The 25,421-nt window shown below is 47.9% G+C and overlaps 1 protein-coding gene across 1 annotated transcript in view; it reads right to left on the reverse strand.

Moving 5' to 3' along the window:
• Positions 1 to 4,886: 4,886 nt before the first annotated feature.
• The window catches only part of RNLS (renalase, FAD-dependent amine oxidase), a 75,513-nt gene continuing 54,978 nt past the window's right edge, over positions 4,887 to 25,421 (reverse strand). Inside the window, exons 4-5 of the mRNA XM_009881546.1 lie at positions 10,550 to 10,725; positions 4,887 to 5,178 (exon numbers count right to left, since the gene is read on the reverse strand). Of these exons, the coding sequence (XP_009879848.1) occupies positions 5,026 to 5,178; positions 10,550 to 10,725 (329 nt within the window). The 3' untranslated portion in view covers positions 4,887 to 5,025. The remainder of the gene's footprint in view (positions 5,179 to 10,549; positions 10,726 to 25,421) is intronic.

A 25,421-nucleotide genomic window follows, 5' to 3' on the forward strand; every position in this document is an offset into this window, starting at 1 on the left:
TCAGCCTGCAGCTGCGGTGGGAGCAATGACCCAGACACGACTGCACAATTTTGGGTGGTGTGGGGGTCAGGTTCCTCTTCTTCGCCTTTATTTCAAAGAGGAACTCATCTGTCGGTATCGCACGCCACGTTGTTGCCGCTGCTCAGCCAACTGCTTGTAAGCTGGTGCTGCACCAGCACAATGTTGTCCCTCCATCAAGAAGAAGTGTGGTCATGGTGGAGGATGGAGATGGCCCAACTTGCCCAGACACGGCGCCCAGCAACCTGCTGGTCCTGCTGGGAGAGAGGGCATGTTGGGCCAGTGACCTCCACACGTTTCTTCTCAGGCGCACGTGCCTTCTAGAAGAGCCAAACGTGACGATGCTGGCACACCCCAAGGGCAGCAAGATCCCGAGCAAATCCTGGCCTCTGGGACACCAGGTCTTGCTCCAGCAGCTTTGGCTGCAGGGATGTTTCACAGCTCAGTGCTATGGAAACCCACCATGTATTTTCAGCTGGACAGCACCTCCCATCTGCAGCTGCCTTTTAAAAATTAAAAAAACCCAAACCAACAAACAACCCTCAAAACTAAAATAATCTCTTAATTTATTTTCATACGCTTGCAAAAAAAAAAAATACAGCCCCCATCCTTGGAGACATGCGGTTTGTGAATCAATGTGAGCTGAGGAGCCGGGCGCCTGTCTCCTCTTCCGAGCCTTTTTTAGAAATGGGCTAAATTCCTACCAACTGCACGAACGGCACCAAAAGGTGTGCAGATGACTTTATGGATCTGTGACAGTTATCCCAACTAACAGCCGCACTGTGTTCCCTGGAGGCAGGGTCGTAACAAGACATCCTCTCTGCAGCCTGGCGTAGGGACAGATGCAGCCCTGCCGTGGATGGAGAGGTTGGGAAGGGGTTGACCCCCCCTGCAGCAAGCATGACCATGGGGACACGTCCACTGGACATGGCAGAGTCACGGCCTTCAGCTGGGAACATGTATATGGGATTGGGCTACCATATATGGCCACAGCTTCTCACCCTGGAGCTCAACTAGAGCTAGTTTAGCCTAGAGCTGTAGTGATAGGACGAGGGGGAATGGCTTCAAACTGAAGAGGGGAGATTTAGATGAGATATTGGGACAAAATTCTTTCCCGTGAGGGTGGTGAGCCCCTGGGGCAGGTTGCCCCGAGAAGCTGTCCATCCCTGGAGGTGTTCAAGGCCAGGTTGGACGGGGCTTGGAGCAACCTGGGCTGGTGGGAGGTGGCCCTGCCCAGGGCAGGGGGTGGCACTGGGTGATCTTTAAGATCCCTTCCAACCCAAACCATTCTATGATTTTCCCACAAGGCACCACAGCTCACGCGATGAGCATCTGCTCCAAACATCTTCCTTGCCTTGGGAAAAGAGCTGTCTCTGAAGCCCTTGGGACACAAGATAAGCAGATCTGTCCGTGTTGGGGCCGCAGACGTAACACGGAGGGTAAGGAGAGCTCTTTAAGCACATCATTGATAGCGCTTTGTGGAGTCAGGCTTTGTGGCTCTGATGGGCTCCCAGCGGAGTCCTGTGGCTTCCTATGACACTTGGTTTCTAAAAGGCTTCCACTTCACAGCACTTTTGCTCCATATCAGGGATCTGCAGCAGGGTCAGATGCCAGGAGTGGACAGAGAGCAGTCAGGGTCAGATCCTCACCCACAGGGCCCTAACCCCTTGCCAGAGGGATGCCCCTCAGGAGGAGAGGGTGTGCCATGACTTCAAGCCGAACTCTGCCAGGGCCTCCTCCAAAATTTGGCATGGAATGGGATATGACGGGTCTGCCTCAGTATCTGTGACGTGGTGGCAACAGCACAGAGACTGTGCCACACGTCCCGTCTGCCCGCTGGGCAGAAAAGCGCCAAACATCTCCTTGCTCGTGCCAAAGATTTCAGTCAGTACTGTGTTCAAGAACACCTCTGCAGAGCAGTGTGTGGATGCACATGGTGCTCAGTTCAGGCATCTCCTAGAAGAAGGAAGAAAGGGCTGTGAAGATAACCAAGGGCAGTCTGTGAGGGGAAGGGGTGGCAGAGTACGGGATCCAATGGCTCAGTACAGCAAGCTTGGCTTTCTCAAATGCGTTTGATTGAGGACCATGTGACAGTTGTGACACAAAAATTGCCTTGCATGGTGCTGCTGAGGCCAACGTTGGGTGGATCACACCTGGCTGAGCCACGGGTCTCACCACGCTTCTGTTAGCAGGAGATGTCAAAGTGTAGTTGTGTCTCCCAAGCGTTTCCGCCAACACCTAGTCTGCTATTCTGCACCAGATGCCATGGGCCAACCCTGCAGAGTCATGTTCACTGCGTGGAAGATAACACAACTGTGAGTTAAAAGGCTTTGAGCATTTATGGCTTCGTCTTTCCTTGTGATGAGGAAGACAATAACATTGTCATCTGAGAGCTGAAATGCTTTAATTCAACTTTGGGCGTTAGCTGAGGCTCGTGACACACAGGAGATCAGACGCAGCCGTCACCCTTGTCTGGGAACGAGGAGATATGGGTTGTAATTGATGGATCTGCCAGTTAATTGAAAATTACGTCCATCCAGGGAAAAGCCCAGGAAATCAACCAGACAAGTCTCTTCTGTTGCTGTCCTTTTGCATACAGTGGCCCCTTTGAAATATCACCACTCGTTACCCGCCTTGCGTGGGAAAAGTTAATACCATTGTCTCCCTGCACACATCTAGAAGATGAGATATCCCCAATAAGATATCACCACAGAGACCTTTAAGTGCCCGCTGTCTGGAGCACGTCCAGAGGAATAGGAACTTTTCTACTCCACCTTAAAAAAAACAAGTCGGTTTTGTTTAAATCACCTTAATCTGGAAGGAAGCTATAGGAAAGAGGCGTTTTGATAGAACGTCATGATACGGGGAAGGATGGGAGCAATTTGAGACTCACTGTGATTCACGTTCGAAACCCTCTGAATCGAAAATCTCATGACACACAAAAAAATCTTTGAATCTATGCTTATTTACTGGGTATTCTGAGGTCTCATAATGACCAAAACGGCAAGACTGCTGAGAGGATGGGGTCAGAGACTTCTCCACTTATCTGTCACTTGTGGTATTGAAGGCTGCTCCTGATACAAGGCACCGTTGAGAACATCACGACTCTTTGGAGCACGCCTGTTGGTGAGGTGGCGAGAGGAACGACACAGCGCTAAGTCAAAGACGCCTCATTTTCAGCTTTCTGCATGTCACACGCTTTCAGGATTTATCTTTATTTGGAGTTTTTTTAGCGGTTCGGCTTGCTTCCATCTGAAATTGAAGGTGGAAGGGAGCGCGAATTTTAGCGTGTTTTAATGCAAAACCCATCTTTGAAGAAAGGAGCAGAACACAAAGGGTGAAGATGAGGAGAAGAGCACAAGCGAAGAACCTGGAGAGATCCCCTAAAGTTACAGCCTGCTCCTTCACCCTTGTGGGAAAAGCACCCACATCCTTCTCTGTACGCTAAGGCAGAGCGTGGACGGAGGCAGACTGGTGGGACGGGTCCCCAGAGACCATCATCACGGACAGAGCAACGGTTGGTCCACCTGCCATGGCAACATCTTCCAGGGGAAGCGACAACCCAGCAGGAAACCCTCTTTCTTGTACGGTTCAGCGTGTGAGTCCCTTGGGGACTGAATCCCGCAGGACAGCCGGGCGTGGACGGAAGCTGAAAGAGGGCAAAAAAAAATCAGTAAAACCGCATGGTATCACGAAATACCCTTCAAAGCTGTTTTTAAAATTAAGTTTCAAAGTTCTTACTGTCACTTAAAATACCGCATCAGAAATGGTCAAACGCAGCAGTAAATTACAGTGTTCGGTTGCTGTGAATACAGGATGTCGGATTTTGGTGAAATGCAGGGTTATAAGAAAAAGAGGCTGAATTGTACTTCTCTAATGGTTAAATTTCTGTCTGCTGAAAACAGCATTTTGTTATTTTTAGCCCTGTAGTAGAGAGAGGTACTGAACTGGTGACGTGATTTAAGAGGAAGGGCAAGCTAAAATCAAATTCAGAATAAATAAATGATTTCTTGGTTAATTTCTGAGTAATTTCAACACGGACTTCACAGAAACACAGTTTAGTAGCTTAGAAATACTTGAAACCGTGACAGGGAGCATTTTCAACACAATTATATTCGGTGTTTATTTTTTTTATTAGTATTTCAAATCAAATTCCTTGTTAGTTCACTCACACGTGTATTTATATCCTTCCCTGGACCTGTCCCTCTCTTTCTACACCTGTTCTGCCAAAATATACAGCTGCCGAGAACTCACCTCGCTTTCAGACTGGCCGTTTACTTTAAAGGAGTTTTTATGGTGGTGGTGATGTAACCCTGAGGCTGAAATGTCAGCCCAGTTTTTTTATTAACGCGCCGCCACGGACCACGCTTAGATAAATTCTTCGTTCTCCTTCGTCTCGGCATTTGCCGAGGCAAAGCAGCTAAACTGCCTCCCGTATGGCTGCTCCTACCCCAGTTCCTCCACCAGCGGGAAGGGAGAAAGGGCTGCGCCTTGATCTGGAGACTCTGGACCAGCAGAGAACTGTGCTGCACCCGGGACTCTCTAACCTTTACTGCGTTAAACTCATGTTACAGCCCAGATGTCAACGTCTATTCCCAAGATGACTTTGGGATGGCAGCCCTATTGCTACGAGAGCGCCAGAAACACGCACACCTTCTCTTACACCTTCTCTCCATTCTTTCTGTGATGAGCACCGCTGGGGTGGTGCTGCTTAGACCGCCCCCAGGACAGGTACCGTGTTTCCGTGGCACATTACTGCCAGTAATATCATCAAACTCTTCAATGAGCTCTTCCAGCAACATGCAACCAGGGCTCCCGAAAACCATACACTAAGAAAATTCAATTCAATCCCACCCCAATAATTACTACAGCACACCAATAGATCTTCTTTTATTTATTTTTTTTGCAAGATAGAGGCCAGTGATGTTAACGCTAAACTTAATTCAATCCATCATAGTAAAATTCATCTTAAATCTCGACTATGTTTAGCAGCTGACTTTGAAATTGCTACAAATGAGACTTCACAGCCTCTGCAAGACTCAGAGCAGAATCTATGCAGCCATCGAAGTTGGAACGAGTGAATCCATCGCCCCCACAAATCAGGAGAGGTTGAGTATGAAGAATCATTCGTCCCGGACAATCGGGCACAGCTTTTGTAACCTGAAAAAGAAAAGCATACAGGTAGATGGAAAAGAACATGTTTTATTTACCTGAATTTCATGCCAGAAAGGTCCGCATTCCTCAGAAACACACCTTCATACGAAGCACCCCTCCCATCCCATATCATAGGTCCAAGCATTAACTATCAAAGATCTTCTGGAGTAAAATAATCAGAATAAAGCTTTCCTGTATGTAGCAATTTAGGAACTTTACAGCCCCATTCTGTCTTATTCCCAACCTGCCTCAGCAGAAATGAATCGCCTGGCCCTGGAGACATGAGGTATGGAGATCCCTCAGCTGAAAGGTGCACGATCTCACATCACCGAAGGTGGGCTCGCAAAACCCCCCAGATACGTAACTGGGCAAGGCAGCCTGTCATTTCCAAGAGCCTGCAACATGATTGGGTTGACCAGGTGACCTTCCTGGATGGGAAGAGTAACTACTGTCATGATGACCTGCCCACACTTCATGCCGTTGTGCAAATGTACGTAAAGCCTCAAGACAACCCACCCCGTCTCCAGTTCTGCGAGGCTGGTCTCCTTTTCATCTGAGTAGCACAATTTTTAGACACCACTAGAGATACAATCAACACTTTCTCTGTAAGTAGCATGGGACAAGTTCTGAATAAGGTTACTTTGATAAATATTTAATAACATTCTCAATGTATGCATTGTATTAATTTTCAATATAATTTTCCTGGCACAAGAATTAAGTCTGGTATCTGTGGAGTGGCAGCTCTTGAGCAGTTCTGTGTAACATCTCTAAAAGTGAATGGACTTTGCTTTGGCCAGTACCTATTAGCCTGGAGCCACCTGGAAATCATGGGGAGAACAAGACCTCTTGTTATTGTACTTTTATGACAAACACCGACGCGTGTCAAACAGCAGAGTAAAAGCACACAGCATTTCTGTTTCACCACGGTCGGCTGTGTCCCGTGTTGTTCTGGCCCGCTTCAAACCTACGTACAGAGGCTGAGCTGTTATACTAAGTCAGCGCATCCCAGAGCAGCACTGGTGAATCTCAAATCAGAGATAAGGCAGCAGCAGCAGCGCTGGCCTAAAGGTAAACGTGAGGGCAAGGCAGGCGCAGGCAGAAGACATAAAATAGATATGAAGATGCAGGACAGTTTGACGATGAAGTGAATGGATTGAGAACGGCTGGAGAGCAGCCCTAAGGAGAGGGACTTGGGGGTGTTGGTGGATGAGAAGCTCAACGTGAACCAGCAATGTGCGCTCACAGCCCAGAGCCACCTGCACCCTGGGCTGCATCAAAGGCAGGGTGGCCAGCAGGGCGAGGGAGGGGATTCTCCCCTTCTTCTCTGCTGAGACCCCACCTGGAGTACTGCATCCAGCTCTGGAGTCCCCAGCATCGGAAGGACATGGACCTGTTGGAGCAGGTCCAAAGGAGGGCCATGAGGATGATCCGAGGGCTGGAGCACCTCTGCTGGGAGGACAGGCTGGGAGAGTTGGGGGGGGTTCAGCCTGGAGAAAAGAAGGCTTCGGGGAGACCTCAGAGCCCCTTCCAGTGCCTAAAGGGGCAACAGGAGAGCTGGGGAGGGATTTTTTACATGGGTATGTGGTGATAGAATGAGGGGTAATGGCTTCAAACTGGAAGAGGGCAGACTTAGATTAGATATTAGGAAGAAACTTTTCCCTGTGCGGGCGGTGAGTCCCTGGCGCAGGTTACCCCGAGGAGCTGTGGCTGCCCCATCCCTGGAGGTGTTCAAGGCCAGGTTGGACGGGGCTTGGAGCAACCTGGGCTGGTGGGAGGTGGCCCTGCCCAGGGCAGGGGGTGGGACTGGATGGTCTTTAAGGTCCCTTCCAACTGAAACCATTTTATGATTCTATGATTGGAGGAAGAAGGTGGGAAGAAATAGTGTGAGAAAAGGAATGACAAAACAAGACCTGTAAGGATGAAACGTTGAAGTAGAGGAAAAAATATGTAGAAAGCCAGAGAGAGAGAGAAAAAAAAAGCACAGCAGTAGAGGAGCAATGGAGATCAAACCATAGAGATCATAAAGCATGATACAGAGAGTACAATTTTCTTTCGATCATTTCTTGACTTTCTGCCTCTGGTTCAAAGCTATGTTTCAGATTCCTGTGTGGTAAACCCTTACTGTATCCCACTGTGTGACTGTCAGCTTCGGCGAACAAGACCTAAAGTCCAAGGCAGCTTGTTCAGTCTGGGGGATTTTTCCATTGACTCAAACGTACGCTCAGGTAGCCACTGCCGTGCCATTATCTGCCATTTCCAAGTACGGATCAGTTGCAAAACACCCACATTTATGTTACTGGCTGCATTTTGTGTTACCGGCATGCATGCTAGCATCTCTTTAAAGGAGGTAATTATCTGAAATTAATTTGTAGCCAGTTGCCACTCATTCTCCATGACTCAACTTAACAGAAGAGTCTAGCCATGTATGGTAAATCCAGCCAGAGATCCTCTTTCTCAGACTAATTTCAGGTCAGTACCTAATTTATTCCTAAATTTTTCTTACAGATCGAGGTCACTGAGCATGAAACAATCAAGGAAGGTTTAGCAGGAAAAGGCATTCTGAGTGTCCTTCCTTCCTTCTTCACTACCCAGTGCTTATCTGATGCTGGCTGTACCAAACAGATCCTGGTTTGTCATACTGATCGCAGGATCAATATTTTCACCTCTAGACACAGTGACTGCGGAAGGGAACGATCCTGCCCCTTCTTCGAGCTCTTCTGAAGGTGTTGTCCAACATAAATTCCAAATTACCCTCGGCTATAGGGCACCGCCTGTTGGATCTCTGTCCTCAAAGACTTCAAGACTCAGCTAGACAAAACCACGGTCGAGGTCACCTAATGCCGGTGAATAGTTCTGCTTTGAGCAACAGGTTGGACTAGAGACCTGAAGAGGTCCCTTCTGAGGTCCCCTCTGAAGAGGTCCAATTTCTATGACTCCGTCTTTTCCCAGTATCCCTTATAGATATAAAGTGGCTCTGTCAGAGAGACATGACGGGTTGGGAAGCTGTTGGCTCTGAATGCTAATAGTGTCTTATCATAATTAAAGCAGAGGATCCAGAATTGCAGCTGTGCTGCTAAGCAGTGTCAGTAGAAGTTTGGAAGTCCTAATCCCTCATCCGCCATGGATAATTGTAATGTCTGCATTTTAATCCCAGGATTGTGTTTGGCCATGTGAAGGATGTTACAGCCGGATTTAATTAACAAGTAGGATAAATCCCGTCTAAAAGAGTCAGGGGAAAGATGCACCCTTCTTATCAGTTCCCTTTGCTTCTGTGGCAACAGCTTGTTATAATTGAAAGTAAAGATAGCTTTAAGAGAAAGAGGGAGCTCTGTTCCAGATCTTTAATTTGGGTAGTGATTACTTTATAGGGTGGCAATAGAGATCTCTTTATTGAGATAACGGATCTGACCTACACTGACTTATTTGCAATCTAAGATGTATTGACATTCATCCCCCAAATTAAAGACCGGTGATAATTCCTCCTGTGACACAGCCATAAAGCGCAAGCAGCTGCTGAAGTCGGTGGTTTTGGTTAGCAGCAGCACGGTCGACAGCAAGCAACAGAGGCAGAAGGAAGCGGGAAGAGCTGTAAATTGTACGGTGGTTTGAGAAAATAATAGAGCATCATCCAGCAGTACGATGTCTGAATGTAATTTTTAAATAGGGGAAACAGGACACACACCTAGTGATTTAGGAAGACAACAATTTTGAAGCAATTGTGGAAAATAAGAGTTCATTTCTACAGTCGCTGTTCCAGCTGCCTCTAAAAGGTGAAGCAATAGGTACAAGGTTATAATAAATCCTGTACGGCCGTAATTCTGCCAGGATTCAAAAAGCATAGTTGTTTGGTAAAATGCAATTCAGACTTTTTTTTTTTTTTTAAATTCAGTAGTAAGAAATTAATTGCCATTCTTGTCTTTTCCTTTATCCACGTTTTCTTGGTGAAATAAATGAGAATGGGCCATATATGATGTATATGCTTAAATGTCACCTTTGACAGTGCTGTAAGTGTGAGTAGTGCAAGGAAAAGGCATATTAAGCCCTTTCCTTGCACACATAAACAAAGTAGCTGAATTCCTCACATTTTATGATAGAGCTTTGTGATAGCAGCCGTATCTAGGGTGCATTAATTCTGTTTAAAAATACTTCTTTGTTTGTTTTGGGAGCCCTTTCCAGAGCTGGCCAACCGAGTCTCTGTCTGTTGGAGACAGATGCAACTCTCCTCCCTACCGCCTGCAGCTCTTGTGCTTGCAAGCAGTTTGAAGCAGAAAGGTAACAGATCATGCAGAAGAAAAGACCAGAAGTCACAACCAGAAAAGGATGTCTTAGCAGTGACAACTGTACAGAGACAGTGTTGCTAGCAAAAAAACCCAACCACCAACCCTGAGCTGATAAAGAGGAACGTATAAAACATACCATGATTTTTGTATGAGTCATCTGAAACATTAAAACCTATGTTAAGGTCGTTTGTATACGACGACTGAGAACAAACACTACGCACTGAGAAGTGATTTGCAAGCTACCAATACCTAACTCGCAGAAGAATAAACTTTGCGCTAATGAGACCAAGTTCCTAAACTGGATGCAGATCAAGGGCTATGAGCAGACTTCACAACAGTCATCTACAGTAACTTTTCCAGACTTCATAAAAGGAAAATTTTTTAGGGGACTGCTTTAAGTAAATATTTTGCATCAACTTCCACATTCAATTTCACCAATGTAATTTAACTCAAGAGGCTTTGGGTAAACATGTAGATACACTCCAATACTTCAGGAAATTGCCAACAATTTCCTTGGATTTTTTAAAAGAAGCCTGTAAAATATACACATTTTGCTATTATTACCATTAGGTAGTTTACTTCAAAATATTTTTCGCATACCGTACCGTTAAATAGAACTGGGCCAAATCAAATAATAACAATTAGTACGTCTGAACGCAAGGACTTCTGCTACTCTGCGGTAGGGTGGGAATTTTGCTAATATCATATACTTTCAGATACAGACGAGACAGATTGAGTCATATTTTTAAATACCAGTGAAAATCCCAGGGAAGTACGTGGGATTTACTTCCTTCCTGTGCACTGCTCCTGTCCCTACTTACCAAGAGTGCTGCATAACTTACCACTGAGCCAGGTCCACTGTGTAAAAAGACAACTAGAAACAGATCTGGCTGTCGTTGACCAGCCTTGGATGCTGCTCATGGCTACGTGGAGGAATGTATTATGGACATCGAGCAACTATCCCCTTTCCTCTTGCTCCCCGAGGATGAAACCCCCTGGGTCATATGATGTCCCGTTTCTTGCGACACACCGCAAGTCTGCACTACGGCATTGCCCCAGCAGCATCATCCCAGCTGACTGATCCCACCACAACCTACCTGAGAGTATCTCCATTTCTGACACTTGATGCTGGCCGGTTTAGGTAGGGATGGCACAATCCTCTCCAGGTGACTGAGAATTAACTGCTGCACCTCTGCAGGGTCTGAATCCAGGTGCTTGCTTCCAAAGGTCACAGTTGTATGAACTACAACTGAGGGCCCAATTTCAGGAGACTCTGAAATAAAGAAGAGAGATGCTTTTGAAAGATTACTTGCCTTCCCCGCAAGCTGACAACTGTGCTTCTAGCCTAGGAGTCAATAAGAACGAAAATATCTGTGGCACCACCTTGTTCTTCCAGCTGGAAAAAAAGACAAGGAGTAACAACACAAGTTGTTCACAAGAAGCTCCGTGAAGAAATCCAGGCTTTTTGCAAATTTGTGATGGTTTTCCCATTGCAATAACCGTAGCTCCACATATGTCTCCTAGAGGAACCTCAAGGCATTCCCACACCCCGTAAGTAGCAGCTGGAAGGAGCTGGAAGCAAACTCTTCCCCTTTTTCCTCCCAGACATTTTGACAGGCAACCACCTGGCAATCGTGGCGAACTGGCAGAAGCGAACAAGAAGAACCACATAAAACTGCTTCCTAGGAATTTATCCAGCCAGGTCTACAAATAGTAACAACTAGTGCCCCTACAACTGCAGGGCACTCAGAGGCGTGCGGTCGCAGCCGCCCACCTGCAAGGTCTTGCTTGGGTGGTGGTTGCGGAGGTGAGGATTCCCAAAGGGCTACACTTGCAGCTGGGACTCGTGTTATCACTGGCAATGGCAAAGGGGAAACGCTTTCCCAAAGGCTGAAGCTCACCCAGCCACGTGGTAAGATGAAGGTAGTGGATGATGCACCTTTTCTTTTTTTTTTTTTATTGATAGAAGCTTATTCTTGGCAATGGAATGGCACTGCCGCCTCTCGTGGGGACTGATCCCCAGGGGCTCGGCGCTCCACTTACGGCCGAAGGTATGTCAAGTCCTCCTTAGCGCCGCAGCACGTGCCAGATGTAAAACAAACAAATGGCAGCCGCAGCCGCCGCAAGCCCGATGCACGCAAGCCACTGCACCGACAACGGCACGGCTCTGCCAGCAAGCCACCTCCGCTGCCTGAACGGCTGGAGGCAGCCGGGTCACCACAGCCAATTTGCTTACACACCTGTATCAGACTAATTTATATCCTTCCTCCCCTGCATGTTCGAAACACACGTCCCCTTAAAGGGACAATCTCTGCAACACAGAAATAGGAGAGACTTGAACATGAAATCATCATGACATAAAAATTATCTTTAAGGCAAAGGACAACAAAAAAGAAGAGTGTTTGTTGCATTACTGTGAAAAACATTTGCTCCCTCTATAATTGATTGCGTATCGGCCATGCAACGGTATTTACATAGCTGAAAGGCTACAATAAAACCAACAATTTACATTTCTGGAGGGGGAGAAGGGGAACAGAAGCCAGGGCAGGTTAGGTTGAGAAATCAGCACTTCCTTTTGGCCTGCACAAATGAACTCAACTTAAAATTTTGCTGCTCTAGCAACTTCCAGGAAATTGATATGTGGTTGTCTACATGCATGTTTTGGGGAGCGCGAACCTTCAATACAACTTTTGTCCTCGGCCAAACACGTGCAAACGAGCAAAACTCAAAAAGAAGAGTTTGTCCCTTAAAAATCAACTAGACTGCAGTGCCAGAGGAAAGAACTGAAGGCAGCTCGAGTGCTGATGTTCATCCCAGCAGACTTGGAAATGGCCAAGCTTCATCACAGCTGGGGCTGTTGTAGGTTCTCTACAGCAAGGGACTTCTGTCCCCGCTAGCATGTTGGCTTGTCACCTTACACACTTGGTCTGGACAACCAACAACCAGAGGCCAGAGAATTTGCCCAGAATAGAGGACTTTCAGGCTCAGTGGTCGCCCCGTGCCAAGGCACAATGAGGACCCAGTAGATCCTTGTGTGAGTTGGTCCTGCTGGGGCTGTTCCGCTTTGGATGAGCAGGATGCGTTTGCTGGAGCAAGGACACAAGCTGGGTTCTGCTATATGTCAGCTGAGAGATGAAACTCACTGAGCTGGTCGTTAAATTGAGCTATTTCCTCTCACTCCATTAACTAGAAATTCCCTCTTTTGGAAGAAGAAAGCCTTTTCTGGCTAAACCTTTGTCTGAATTAGCACATTCACAGAATTCACAGAATTGTTAGGGTTGGAAGGGCCCTCTGGAGATCATCTAGCCCACCCCTCCTGCCAGAGCAGGGTCACCTACAGCACGTTACCCAGGACAGCGTCCGGGCGGGTTTTGAATGTCTCCAGAGTGGGAGACTCCCCCACCTCTCTGGGCAGCCTGTTCCAGTGCTCCACTACCCTCAAAGTAAAGAAGTTCCTTCTCATGTTAAGATGGAATTTCCTATGTTCAAGTTTATGCCCATTACCCCTCGTCCTATCACTGGGTGCCACTGAAAAAAGACTGCTCCCATCCCCCTGGCATCCTCCCATTAAGTATTTGTATGTATTAATCAGATCCCCCCTCAATCTTCTTTTCTCTAGACTAAAGAGACCCAAGTCCCTCAGCCTTTCCTCATAAGAAAGGTGCTCCAGTCCCCTAATCATCTTTGTTGCCCTTTGCTGGACCCTCTCGAGCAGTTCCCTGTCTATCTTGAACTGGGGAGCCCAGAACTGGACACAGTACTCCAGATGCGGTCTCACCAGGGCAGAGTAGAGGGGGAGGATGCCCTCCCTCGCCCTGCTGGCCACGCTCTTCTTGATGCACCCCAGGATGCCATTCGCCTTCTTGGCCGCCAGGGCACATTGCTGGCTCATGGTCTTCCTGTTGTCCACCAGGACTCCCAGGTCCCTCTCCACAGAGCTGCTCTCCAGGAGGTCAGCCCCCAACCTGTACTGGTGCATGGGGTTATTCCTCCCCAGGTGCAGTACCCTACACTTACCCTTGTTGAACTTCATAAGGTTTCTTTCTGCCCAACTCTCCAGCCTGGCGAGGTCACGCTGTAAGGCAGCACAGCCTTCTGGCGTGTCAGCCACTCCTCCCAGTTTTGTGTCATCAGCAAACTTGCTGATGGTACACTCTATCCCTTCATCCAGATCATTGATGAATATGTTGAACAAAACTGGGCCCAGTACTGACCCCTGAGGGACACCACTTGTTACTAACCTCCAACTAGACTCTGCGCCACTAACCACAACCCTCTGAGCTCTATCTGTAAGCCAGTTCTCAATCCACCTCACCGTCCATTCATCTAAGCCACACTTCCTAAGCTTTCCTGTGAGGATGATGTGGGAGACAGTGTCGAAAGCCTTGCCAAAGTCAAGGTAGACAACATCCACTGCCCTCCCCTCCTCCACCCATCTAGTTACTTTGTCATAGAAGGCTACCAGATTAGTCAGACATGACTTCCCCTTGGTGAATCCATGTTGACTACTTCTGATAATCTTCTTTTCATCCAGGTGCTTTGAGATGACTCCCAGACCAAGCTGCTCCATCATCTTCCCAGGGATGGAGGTGAGGCTGACCGGCCTGTAGTTTCCCGGGTCATCCTTCCTGCCCTTTTTGAAGACTGGAGTGACATTGGCTATCCTCCAGTCCTCAGGCACCTCACCTGTCCTCCAGGACCTTTCAAAGATAATGGAGAGAGGCCCAGCAATGACTTCCCCCAGCTCCCTCAGCACACGAGGGTGCATCCCATCAGGCCCCATGGATTTATGTATATCCAATTTATCTAACTGATCTTTAACGTGCTCCTTGAAAAAATATTTCCTAGAAAAAATATTTTTGTTTGAGCAAATGAGCATTTCATGACCAAGGGATCCACAAAGAAAGAGGCACTTTCTGACCAGTTCTGGCTGTTAGGTACAAAGTTTGATGGAAATCTTTCTCTCCGCTGTGTCGGTGAAGAGATCTCCAGCTCCTCCAGCTGGAGATCCCCTTTGAGAAGATGACAAATTCCACCTTTCCAAAGGCAAGCAAAGTGTCTGTCTCTGATAAGCTTTCTGTCCAGGGCTGATCACCTCAGAATACGCTACTGAGGCGCAGCAATACCAAGTCCTAGCACCCACAGCAAGCACGAAAGCAACGGCTTTAACTTCAGTTGTAAGGATCCCTTCACTGAGTCTCTTCCTTGGGTGGGCCAGCTCAGTCAACGCTTGCTCTCGAGAATGGGGAAAATGTGGCAAAAAGGGTGGGAAGATGTATCCTGGTTGTGACAAGGCATGCACCCTGACAGGCCACATCTGAAGGCATCGAGCCATGGTACTGCCTTCTCTTAAAGTTCTCCTTTTCTAAGTGAGGCTCTCCTGAAAGCAGGTCCCTCACTTCACTCCCTGCGTTGGGCTTGCAAGCTCTGTTTTCAGCAAGTACTACAGCTCTTTTCCTGGGTGATTTCCTGAAGTCTCCAGAAACTTTGAGGTTGGTTCCTATTTTAATCCGAGTTGCTGATTTTGCTCTCTTGTGTCTTGGGCTTGAAAGTAAGCCTTACCCATCAGGGATGGAGAGGTCCAAGATTTCCACCTGACACAGATCTGGGATGAGGGCAAGGCAGACCTGGGGACTAAGACTGTAGAGTGAAACAAGGACCACTCCTGTCTAGAAGCAGAGGCTCAGCCAAAGGGGCTGTCTTCTACCCTGAGCTCTGATCAACTGATTGCCTAACATCCAGCCTCAGACTCATCTTCCTGAGATTCCTCCTGCCACCCCCAAGCCTGGTTTCAATGGCCAGCACGGGACGTATCTCTGTTCACATCCGCTTTTCCAACTAGGTGGAAAAACGTCATAAATGCTACTCAGTCCCTCCTCCCCATTTTGGGGGAGAAAACAGGTATTCTGACATCTCTACATCAAGACTGTCAGGGACAGAAGACTAAGCGGGAAAGCCTGTTAGGTACCTGGGGGTTTATTATAGTGTACATGGTATTCTGGCAAATTCTTCCACATAAACTTGGCAAAAAGGCTCAATAAAAGACATCTAAGCATTTTAATAAAATAAATATTCATTGCTTGCTGTGACTTGTTATAGCCAGTGACTCTTAGACAGGGCTGCCTTCTTTCAAATCTCTCATCTCTTCCATGGCATGTACAAAACAAGTTTCAGGAGAACAGGCAGTTCGTTGAGTTTTTAATTCCTCCTTTGAGCTACTGATAGCTTGGAGAGCTTCCAGAGGCCACTGAGTCACAGCCTTCCAGTACCGAAATATGCAGCCTGCGAGGATCAAGTTTAGCCTCAAGCCCTTTTCTTTCTTCTGCAAAAATACTGGCTAAGAGAGGAGTTCAAAATAGATTTTTTCCCTGAAAGCGATGGGGGTATCTCAGCCTCGATGCACTGGGTATGAACAACCGTGCAGTTGTCGCAGGACTAAAACCGTCATTTTCCTCCCAACGCGTTTAGACCGGGCTGCAAGAGCTAGCTTAAAAACAAGGAATTCTGGCAGGACTCCTCATGAGATTTTAATTTCCTTTATTTATGACAAGGATGCAAGCCGTCCACAGCCATGCTAGCAGATGACGAAGTAGCATGGGAGATGTGGCAAGCCCGGGAACGCTTGGCAACGCAAGGGGTAACGATCTGAGGGTGAATGGAAGCAGCATAAAAGCTTTCATCTGCTCCTAGTTCCACCCCCCACCCCGCCTCTCATCCCAGCTGCACGGCAATTAATCCGATCAGTTGATGCGGCGGAAGGCATAAGACGCCGGGTAGATCAGAGCTAGAATGAGACGGCAGAGTTGGCTGTAGCTTATACCTACTTAATGAGCAAGGGGCTGCTCTGCCAGCGTTGGCAGCGTCCTCAGCACCCGCAGTTGCTGAGGGACCCCACTGAAAACCTCCGAGCAGTGAGCCTGGCTCTCCCTCCTCCGTCCAGCCCGTGCCGCATCGCCGGAGCAGCGACAGGGGCTGCAGGGGCTGGATGCCGGACCCCCTGCCCACTCCGGTCTGCCTCCGGTAACTCGCACCAGGAGGAAAAGAAACTTTTTGTGCAGAGACCCCGGTGAGGCCGCGGCCAGGGAGAGAAGCGCCGGCATCACCTCATGCGGCGAAGGCAGTTTGGCGGATGCGGTTTGCGCCCAAGGTTCAGACTCTCCTCTTCCCCATGGCACAGGGAAGATGCAAGACTGTAACTACAGGTTTCATTCGCTTCTGCGTTAAGCTTTCCTCACTTCACTGCTAATTTCTTTTGCTCGGCTGCATCGCACAGGACCGACACAGGCAGATAGTAGAGGCAAAGTGACGAATGCGAGGATAAACACATTCCTCTTGAGACTCATTTTGCTTCCATGTAAACAGAAAAGAACGGTGCGATCTTGGGCGTATTGCCCCATCCAGCCCGGTGTCCCATCTGTGACGGGGACGGTGTCGCAGGAGCTGTGACATCCCCGCCTGGCCCGGCAGCAGTGGCCGGGGCGGTGTGGACCCTGGAGAATGTGGAGCGGCTGGCTGGTGGTGATGGGAAGAGGGGCAGAGCCAGCCTCGGATGTGGGTCCCAGATCAAACACAGCCACCCCTCTCAGGATGTCTTGGCCACCATATGCAGTCATTCTGAGCAGCCTGCAAGGCTGAGCAGAGCAGTAGGGATAAACAAATCCCAGGGTTTTTTTGCCTAAAAGTCAAAGTATGAAGTTCCACCAGTCCCCCACAGCCAAGTCTAGTCCATAACGTCCTTATGGGAGACGCTGAAGCACTTCAGACCAAAGTCTGGCTGCACTGTCAGTCTGATCAGCCGTGTCTTCTCCTCTTTGTGAGTCTGAAACCATACACAGAAAAAGAAAATGGAAGAACTGAAAAGACAAGAGATGAAATAAATACGGAATTAAGTAACTGGGAAATTGAAAAGTGAGGATGCAACCGCATCTCCCGCATCCTACAGGCAAGGTGGCAGAGATGACAGAGCCAGACTTTTCTTAGAAGTTCAAAGCAACAGGACAAGAGCCAACAGGTACAACCGCAATGAGAGAAAATCCCAGTTGGACATGAGGACACAGCCCCTTCCAATGTCAGCGGGGCATACCTAGGATGGGCCCCTGAGTGGTGGGAGGTGTCTCCGTCCTTGGCACTGCCCTGACTTGCCTGGACACCTGCTGTAGCTGTGACATTTGCTCTGCTGGGAGCAGGGTCAGGCCAGAGACCCTCACCCTGCTGCCTCCAGCTGGAGGCTGGTAGGTTTGTACAAGCCCATCAAAACAGACGAAGAAGACCAACACTAAGCAGCGTGAAGTACAAGCTGTGACAGGTAGAGGACACATCAGCTGTCTGGAAGGGCTGTCAAGGACAGAAAGCAATTAGAGCTCACCATGCTTTGCACTTCAGGCAGTTATAACCGGGAATTAAGCACTAGTGAATTCTCCCCACGTTGAACTCACTGGGGAAACTGGATCTCGACCTACAACCTGGGAATGGGGGGAAAGGCGTTTGGATTGTGAGCAGGAGAAGGCAGCCATCAGCTTCTTAACGTCTCAGGACTGTCTCAACACTCGTCATTTAATTCCCAGCTGGAGGAATCACATGGGCTGTGTAAAGAAAGAGAAGGACAGACTGCTGACAGTGTGAATTTATGCAGGATTAAGCCTGTTAGGAGCATAATCTTCCAGAAAAAGGATGGGGCTAATAAAAGACCCCGTGGAGAAGAACCCAGAGAACAGAGCCCAGGGCCTCCTCCCCAGCACAGTGGCTTGTGGCTCAAGAGCATCTGGCATCAGAAAAGTGGCTCCTAGCTTTGAATGACACATTTAGTGTGGAACGGTAAGATGGAAGAGCACGGTGTACTGGGTGAAGCTGCTCAGCAAAGCTGCTCGGGTTGCTGTCACTATTATGGTGGGATAAAAAGACTTGTGGGCAAATTCCTCCACACACTCTGTACTGCAGGACAGTGACAATACGAACAGCCCCTGGTGCCAAGTCCTCCCACAGGGACTTCCTTCTGCCCTGGGAAGTTGTCATTTGATATTAAGGATGTAAAGCCAGCTCCTGTGGTGGCTAAGTCCTCCTTACCATCAGTCTCAGGGAAGGAAGGGGACAGAGACGTCGCTAAAGCATAAACATCTCAACAAAACAAAACATAACTTCTCAGAGAAAGCCCACAGTGGATTATCTGTCCACCAAAATCTTCTCCCTTGCAAAATGCAAAAGCTACTTTGCTCTAGTGAATCTATGCCAAGGTCGGGGTTCAGAGTCCCTAAATTCAAAAGACATTTTAGAGATTAGCTGCGAACCCTGGGATCCGTGAAGGCCTGAAGTTTCCTTAGCAGGGAGAACACCATCAGAGCCTAAAAGTCATAGGATTAATGTGGCAAATGGTCAGGATGGTATCTACCATATTCCGGGAGTGCGACGGGTTGAAAAGTAACTGTGGAAGGGGAGGAACTGGCAGGTAATAGGGATTTCAAGGCGCCAGGAAGGAGACAAAGCACATTGATTTGGGGACTATATTAATGGCAGAAGGTACCCTAAGAAGGAAGGACCCATTGCTCTTCACCACTGCCGGTGGGGCTAGCAGTGGAGGCTTGGCAAAGATGGGGAGAAAAAGCTACAGCTTCTCCGACTATCCTCAAAAAAGCAGAAGCTAACTGGATTAGTCCAAACAATAATACTCTAGGAGAGAAAATCATGTCTGAGGCCCATCGTGGAGCACATCTTGCAGTTACTCAGCTGAAAGGCTTTGCAGCAAGAAACGCTATACCACAAGGGACACAGCGTCCCCCGTGGCATCAAGAACAGGGTGTTCAGAGAGGCTGATCAGCCTCGATCTTAGAAGTGGTTGCACTGGTCTAGGACTGAAGCACATTTGTGGAGAAGCATGAGGCAGCACAGGCTGCAACCTGCACACCCTGGAAGCGTCCTGTGGCTCACAGGCTCTGCAAAGCCTGCAAATCCACCGACCCTCGGGAGAATGAGATCTACTTTGATAAAGGCACAGATGTAAGTATCCAAGACCTGTGGATCGGTTTGTAGGCTCCATAGATACATCCACAAAAGGTCCACAAAGAGGACTGAAAATTTTTACTGGTTCAGCTGCGCTGACATTAAAACTTGCTGGACAGCAGATGTGAACAACGCTTGGAGAACTGCCTGTTTTTGCCAAGGGGGCTTGGTTGGACTCACTTCCCAGTTAATTTATTAGTGTGTTCAGTAAATACTCACCAGAACAGTGCCTGCCTCAGAGTCTCAGGCTTTAGGTAGGGAGGGACCTCTGGAGGTCTCTAGTCCAATCTCCTGCTCAAAACAAAGGCCAGCTTCAAAGGCAGACCATACCCCTACTGTCCGAGTGCTCAGCTGGGGAACCCCTCCAGCATGGGCACGGGCACCGTGTCTCTCCTTCCTAGCGGACCGATCCTAGGGCTACAACCTAGTCTCCAGAAGAGACCTGTATATGGATGTGATAGGCACACATCTTCCACAGGAAGGTTTTCTTCCTTCCTAGAAGAACAGCGGCAAGAATTTTTCTGGTGTTCCTGCCCAAAATCTGGAGTCAGAAGAGATACAGATAAAAAACCAAGACGTGGTTGCTTCCTGCCCCTCAGGATTGTTCAATTTACTGGGGGATAATGTGTTTTGCTACCCAAAACCCATTCTGGTCCTGGGTAGCATGACAGGAAGGGAAGGGGCTTCATCACTGCCGTGCCAAACAAACCCTCGAAGTCAGGCTGTAAAGGAAACGCTGCTGGGTCAGCGCGGAGGACACCAGAGCAGCTGGGCACATCCAGAGAGGCTGGAACTGCATCCCTGCTCCCCGGGAGGGATCAGCAGGCTGCTGAAAGAGAAGTCAGCATGCAGGCTTCATAAAACTATCTACAATGAAAAAAAAAAAAAAAAGAACAGTGATTAGCTTCAGTACACCTAGCAAACGAGCAAGACGGAGGTTCGCTTCCAAAATGATATGCTGCTATTTAGCAGAAGGGTTAGCGAGCTTCCCGAGTTACCCTCAGAAGTTCCCCTGGTTCGTAAGGTCCCGTATTCTCCCTGGAATAGAATCTGCTCTATCTCACGAGGTGCATTTTGGAAGAGTCCGTGTAAAGTGCCGCTTTAACTTTTTTATATTCAGAAATTCAGCATTTCATTAGCCTTACAGACAGTTTCTGATTGGTTTTCTAAAAGGCAGGCAGGGCAGGCAGGGGATTACAAAGCAATTGGCCACGTAATGAGGTGAAAACCTAAGTAACTCTTTAACCCTTTCATCTTCCTACAAATTCTTATTTTGATACTGAGAAGATAAAGGAATCTGTATTTTAAAATTACAAAGGATACTCATGAATTACACTGATCCCGAAAACCTGTAAGATTAATCTTCCCTTTATATTATACAACCTTGCAATCCTCAAGCGAAAGAAGGGAACCGCTTCCATTTTTAAGTGTCATCTATCTTTAGTCCTCCAGAATGCAAAGCGATGCAAAGACTGCAGTGTTACAAAAATGAGGCTTGAAAAAATTTATACCAAAGAATTCCCACCATCCCCCCGACCAGTTATAAATATTGATGGGGAATTTAAGGCAGCCAATCACACAAATATTTAATATTCATACACGCTGCGCAGGGAATTCAACATACACTTCTTGTAGGCTCTTCCTTATGTAACGTTCGAGCGCGTTACCCCTGCGGACTGAGATGCAATTTTATGAACAGCAGCTGAGATCCTCAGCTGATGCAAAAAGCCTTCTTTCTCGGAGGCTCAGCCCGCTCCAGATTACATCGGTAACAGCAGGATCAGAGAAACAGCTTTATTATCGATTCTTCTGCATAAATCAGCAAGAAAACAGATGTCATCCCTAGTTATCGGTAAGGAACTGGGCTGTGTCACGATGAAGCCAACTAATGGTAGCACGCTGTGCCATGGAGAAGAGCTGCTAGGGACTCCCGGGGTGTCAGTGCCTTCCCCAGTGGGCTCGGTCATGCATGGGTCAGGATCTCCTGGCCATCACAGCGAGGGTCAGTCCATCACAGTACACCGTATTCCTCTCTAGCAGTGCAAACAAAGACAAAACTCTGAGAAGTCATGCTGTTCTGTCTCACCCACCTGGACCGCCAGAAAGATAGTAGGAAGAAATGTTTCCCTGTGAGGGTGGTGAGCCCCTGGGGCAGGTTGCCCCGAGAAGCTGTGGCTGCCCCATCCCTGGAGGTGTTCAAGGCCAGGTTGGACGGGGCTTGGAGCAACCCGGGCTGGTGGGAGGTGGCCCTGCCCAGGGCAGGGGGTGGGACTCAATGATCTTCAAGGTGCCTTCCAACCCAAACCATTCTATGATTCTATGATTTTGTGAAAGACGGTCACCTGGCATGTTCTCCATTACAGCAGTACAGGGGACATGCTGACAACACTCACCTCAACTACAAACTTACGATTTAAAGAATACCATTGCAATGTCATGTTTGAAGAACCAGCCACCCTTGAGCAGCCTGCAAAAAGGAATTAAGAAGAAAACAAAAAGAGAGGGGACGCTGCCGTACCTCCTAGCAAGGAGAGGCTTTACGAGCTTGGAAGTGCTGTGCGAGAAGTAGCGAGAGCGCGCTGCAGCTCACCACAGCACAGCCCTCCTCGGGGAAGCGCGTGGCTCTGAGAGCAAGCAAAGGCTGAGATTTATGGAGGATTACAGACTGCAACTCACCGGCTCTGCCAACAAACCCATCCTATGGTATAATTACAGCAACAAGGCTTTTTCAGGTAAAACGTGAAACTTGCGTAAGAACATATAGCGACAGTGTATGCAGCACAGAGAAGGGGGAAGCAGGACCGTTCAGGCATCAACTGAGAAGGTGACGGCTTTTTGGGAAAGATGACTGCCCTGAAAGATGTCGGCTGCTTCACCCAGGAGACCTAATGTAAACCTTAGCCTGAGCATTTCTGCTTTCTCTCTCTGAATGCTTACGATTGTCACCACCATCTCCTTCAGCTGAATCGGGATCAATCAAGGTTGAAGAATGGAAGAATGGAAGAACGATGAGTGAAGCGTAGTGTTAAAATATCAGCAATGGCACCCCAAAAAAACAGACAATGAACAAGGGACAGCGAGGTGCTGCTGTGCCTCCCATCGAAATGTTCTGGAGGTCAGTCAGAAGCACAGAAAGAAAAATACAAATGCAAAATACTTGCATATGTGCTTAAACAAACATAAAGGAACTTTATATTCGAGTGTTTTGGCTGGGGTACCCTGCACGTGTAAATAAATTTCACATTCAGCCCCACTCGCCCACGTTGTGCTGAAGTCCGTATGTGCGTGTGCGTCTCTATTATCCGCAGAGCCGTGCATGTGTTTGAAGAAAAGTGAATCACTTGGTGACCACTTTTGATTTTTGCACTTCTGCACGTCAGCATTACCGAACACGATACAGGCACGCTTTCCAACCATCCCGCGCTTGGCTCAAGCACTCGCCGCCAAAAACACCACTCCAGCTAAGGCATAGGGCTCTCTCCCTTGTGCTGCTTTTCCTGGAACAAAGTGCAAAGCTGAGAAATGCAAGTTCACCCGGAAAGACAGCGCAGTCAAGGCGGCTGGTTGACTGTTTATATGTCACGAGGAGGGCCCTACCAGAGAGAGATCATCTCCAGTTGCTTGGCACGCTGCTTGTTCCAGCCCTATGAAGGTATAGTTTGTTCTTCTTGGAAAAATTTGCTCGTATAAACAGATCTCTCCCACAATATGAGGGAAATTACAGCGAGAAAGGTATGTGTCAACACTGCTGTTCTGGTAGTTTCTAGAACAATGTTCCCAACAATTATCTTTGTTAACAATATGCCCCAAATTATATGCTTTCTATTTGGTTAAATTGCATTTGGAGACAGCAAAGACACTGTACTTAGTTATTTGATAACACCATTATAATTCCATACTCATTGTTCTCAGTGCCGACGCTTTGAGACTACGTATGGGAGCAGGTGAGGAAAGGACGGGTGAATTCCTCCCTGGGGCTGCGTCCTCTTCTGCACAGCTAGAATCGGGCAGCTGGGATGGAGAATACCAGTAGGTGCTATTAACTATCAAGTACTTACCGTTAAACACAAGGATGGCAATATTATTTTAGATGCAAGAAAATCTCCAGCTGTACATTGTCAGTAACAAGGAGACAATGCCAGAGGAAAAAAAAATCACTTGGTATTTGGCTTTCCTCACACTCTTTTTTGTACATATTCACTATTGGTCCCTGCTGGAGGAAGCATATCAGGGTGGATGCATCTTTGTTTTGGCCAGTTCAGCCGTTCTTTTGTTTTATTTCCCCTCTTTTCAGACCAACAGGCTAAATCCTTAAGAGAAATAACAAACTTTGGCTTCCACAGGGGTGAGTTGATCCATCTCTGCAAGTCCTTTGCTCCCAGCGTAAACTGCTGGTTCTGGAGGCACTTCAAGAGCCATTGCTACCCAGCTGGCTTTGGAGCAACGAAGGGCATATTTGGAAGAGCTGACTCGAACTGTACTATCACCACAACAAGGAGGAGTGCAAGGTCCCGTGCCTGACACAGGACAACCCCATGCATCAGCTTGGCTGAGCGACATACCTTTCTGAAAAGATCCTGCTGCTTACGGTGGATCCACCACTGAAGATACGCCAGCAGCGCAAAGGTGGCTCACATCACATTGCATCACAGCCTTGAGCAACATGACCTAACTTCACAGCTGGATGTAACTTCAAACCCTGCGTGGGGGGTTGGACCAGATGACCACCAGTGGTCCCTTCCAACCTGAATGACTGTGACTCTCTGCGCCTTGGGAAGTTCAGATCACAGATGAAGAGACACACCTTCCCCCAATGGAGGTGTAGCCCCGGGACAGGTCACCAACGATGTAGTGGATGTCCATCCTGGTTGGTTTTTTTTTTGAAATCTCAGCTAGACAAGGCCCGGCTGCCCTGACGTTGCGTTAGCACAGCCTGTTGTGAGTGAGAGCTGGAGCACAAATCTTCAGAGGTCCTGGCCACCAGCACCACTGTTATACTATGACACTCCTTCCTGACAGCTTATTACCTTAAATTGCATATTTCTGGTGTAAGAGAGGGGAGGCATGCCCAACCTTATGGTTGTTTTCAAGCATGGTGATGGCATGTAGATACAAGGGCAAGGTTTGCAATGCCCTGCCCAGCGGGTACTAACATCACCGGTGTCTGCAGACTGCAGGCAGGAAACAATACATCCGAACGGAACAAGGCAGACTAGAAACAGAAGTCTCCCAGATCTAAATCTGAACATGCTTTAGCGCAGTGAATTTGGTAATACTTCATAATTATGTATTAGGCAGCAGCTGATTATGGAAATCCTTCCTTATTCTGTGACAGTGAGTCACAGTGCTTTGTAGGTCACCCCAAAGGTGGGTAGGATTTTGCCCCCACTTCACGGATGTGGTTAAACCTGGTCATTGTTTCAACGCGAACAAGCAACAGAATGGGGAAGTATTTTCAGCTCCTAACGAACTTGATTAAACTCAAATGCTAGCAGTTTTTCTTGAGCTATTCTATGCCAACACCCTCTTGGTATATGAAATACATTTAATAAATAAAACATATACTCACTCGGCTGCCATCTTCCAGAAACAGATGAGAAGTGTCTGCCTTGTGGGATGTTCTCCAAGCCTTACCGAGCAGCCGTGCTCTGCGCAGCCATTTCAAGGATTTTCCATGATTATAAAAGCACACTGGCTAACTCGGAATTAGGCTGAACAGCCTCAATTATATAACTCATTACTACTTCCAAGCGTGCTTAGTGGAAAGAACAGGAGTTGTAAAGTAATGGATGACGGGAGATAAATTGGCATGTGTATGAATCAATGTTTAAACAAAGGAACTCCAGCTCTTTCTTGGAATAGCAACATTTTGATGTCTCAAATCCCCCGACACTGGTTTCATAAATGCAGTAACGTAAACCATGTGCTGGGTGGTGATTTTCTGAGGACCTTCCCGCTTTCATTGTGTATTTTATT

Source organism: Charadrius vociferus, unplaced genomic scaffold (assembly GCF_000708025.1).
Source record: "Charadrius vociferus isolate BGI_N301 unplaced genomic scaffold, ASM70802v2 scaffold390, whole genome shotgun sequence".
Lineage (NCBI taxonomy): Eukaryota > Metazoa > Chordata > Aves > Charadriiformes > Charadriidae > Charadrius > Charadrius vociferus.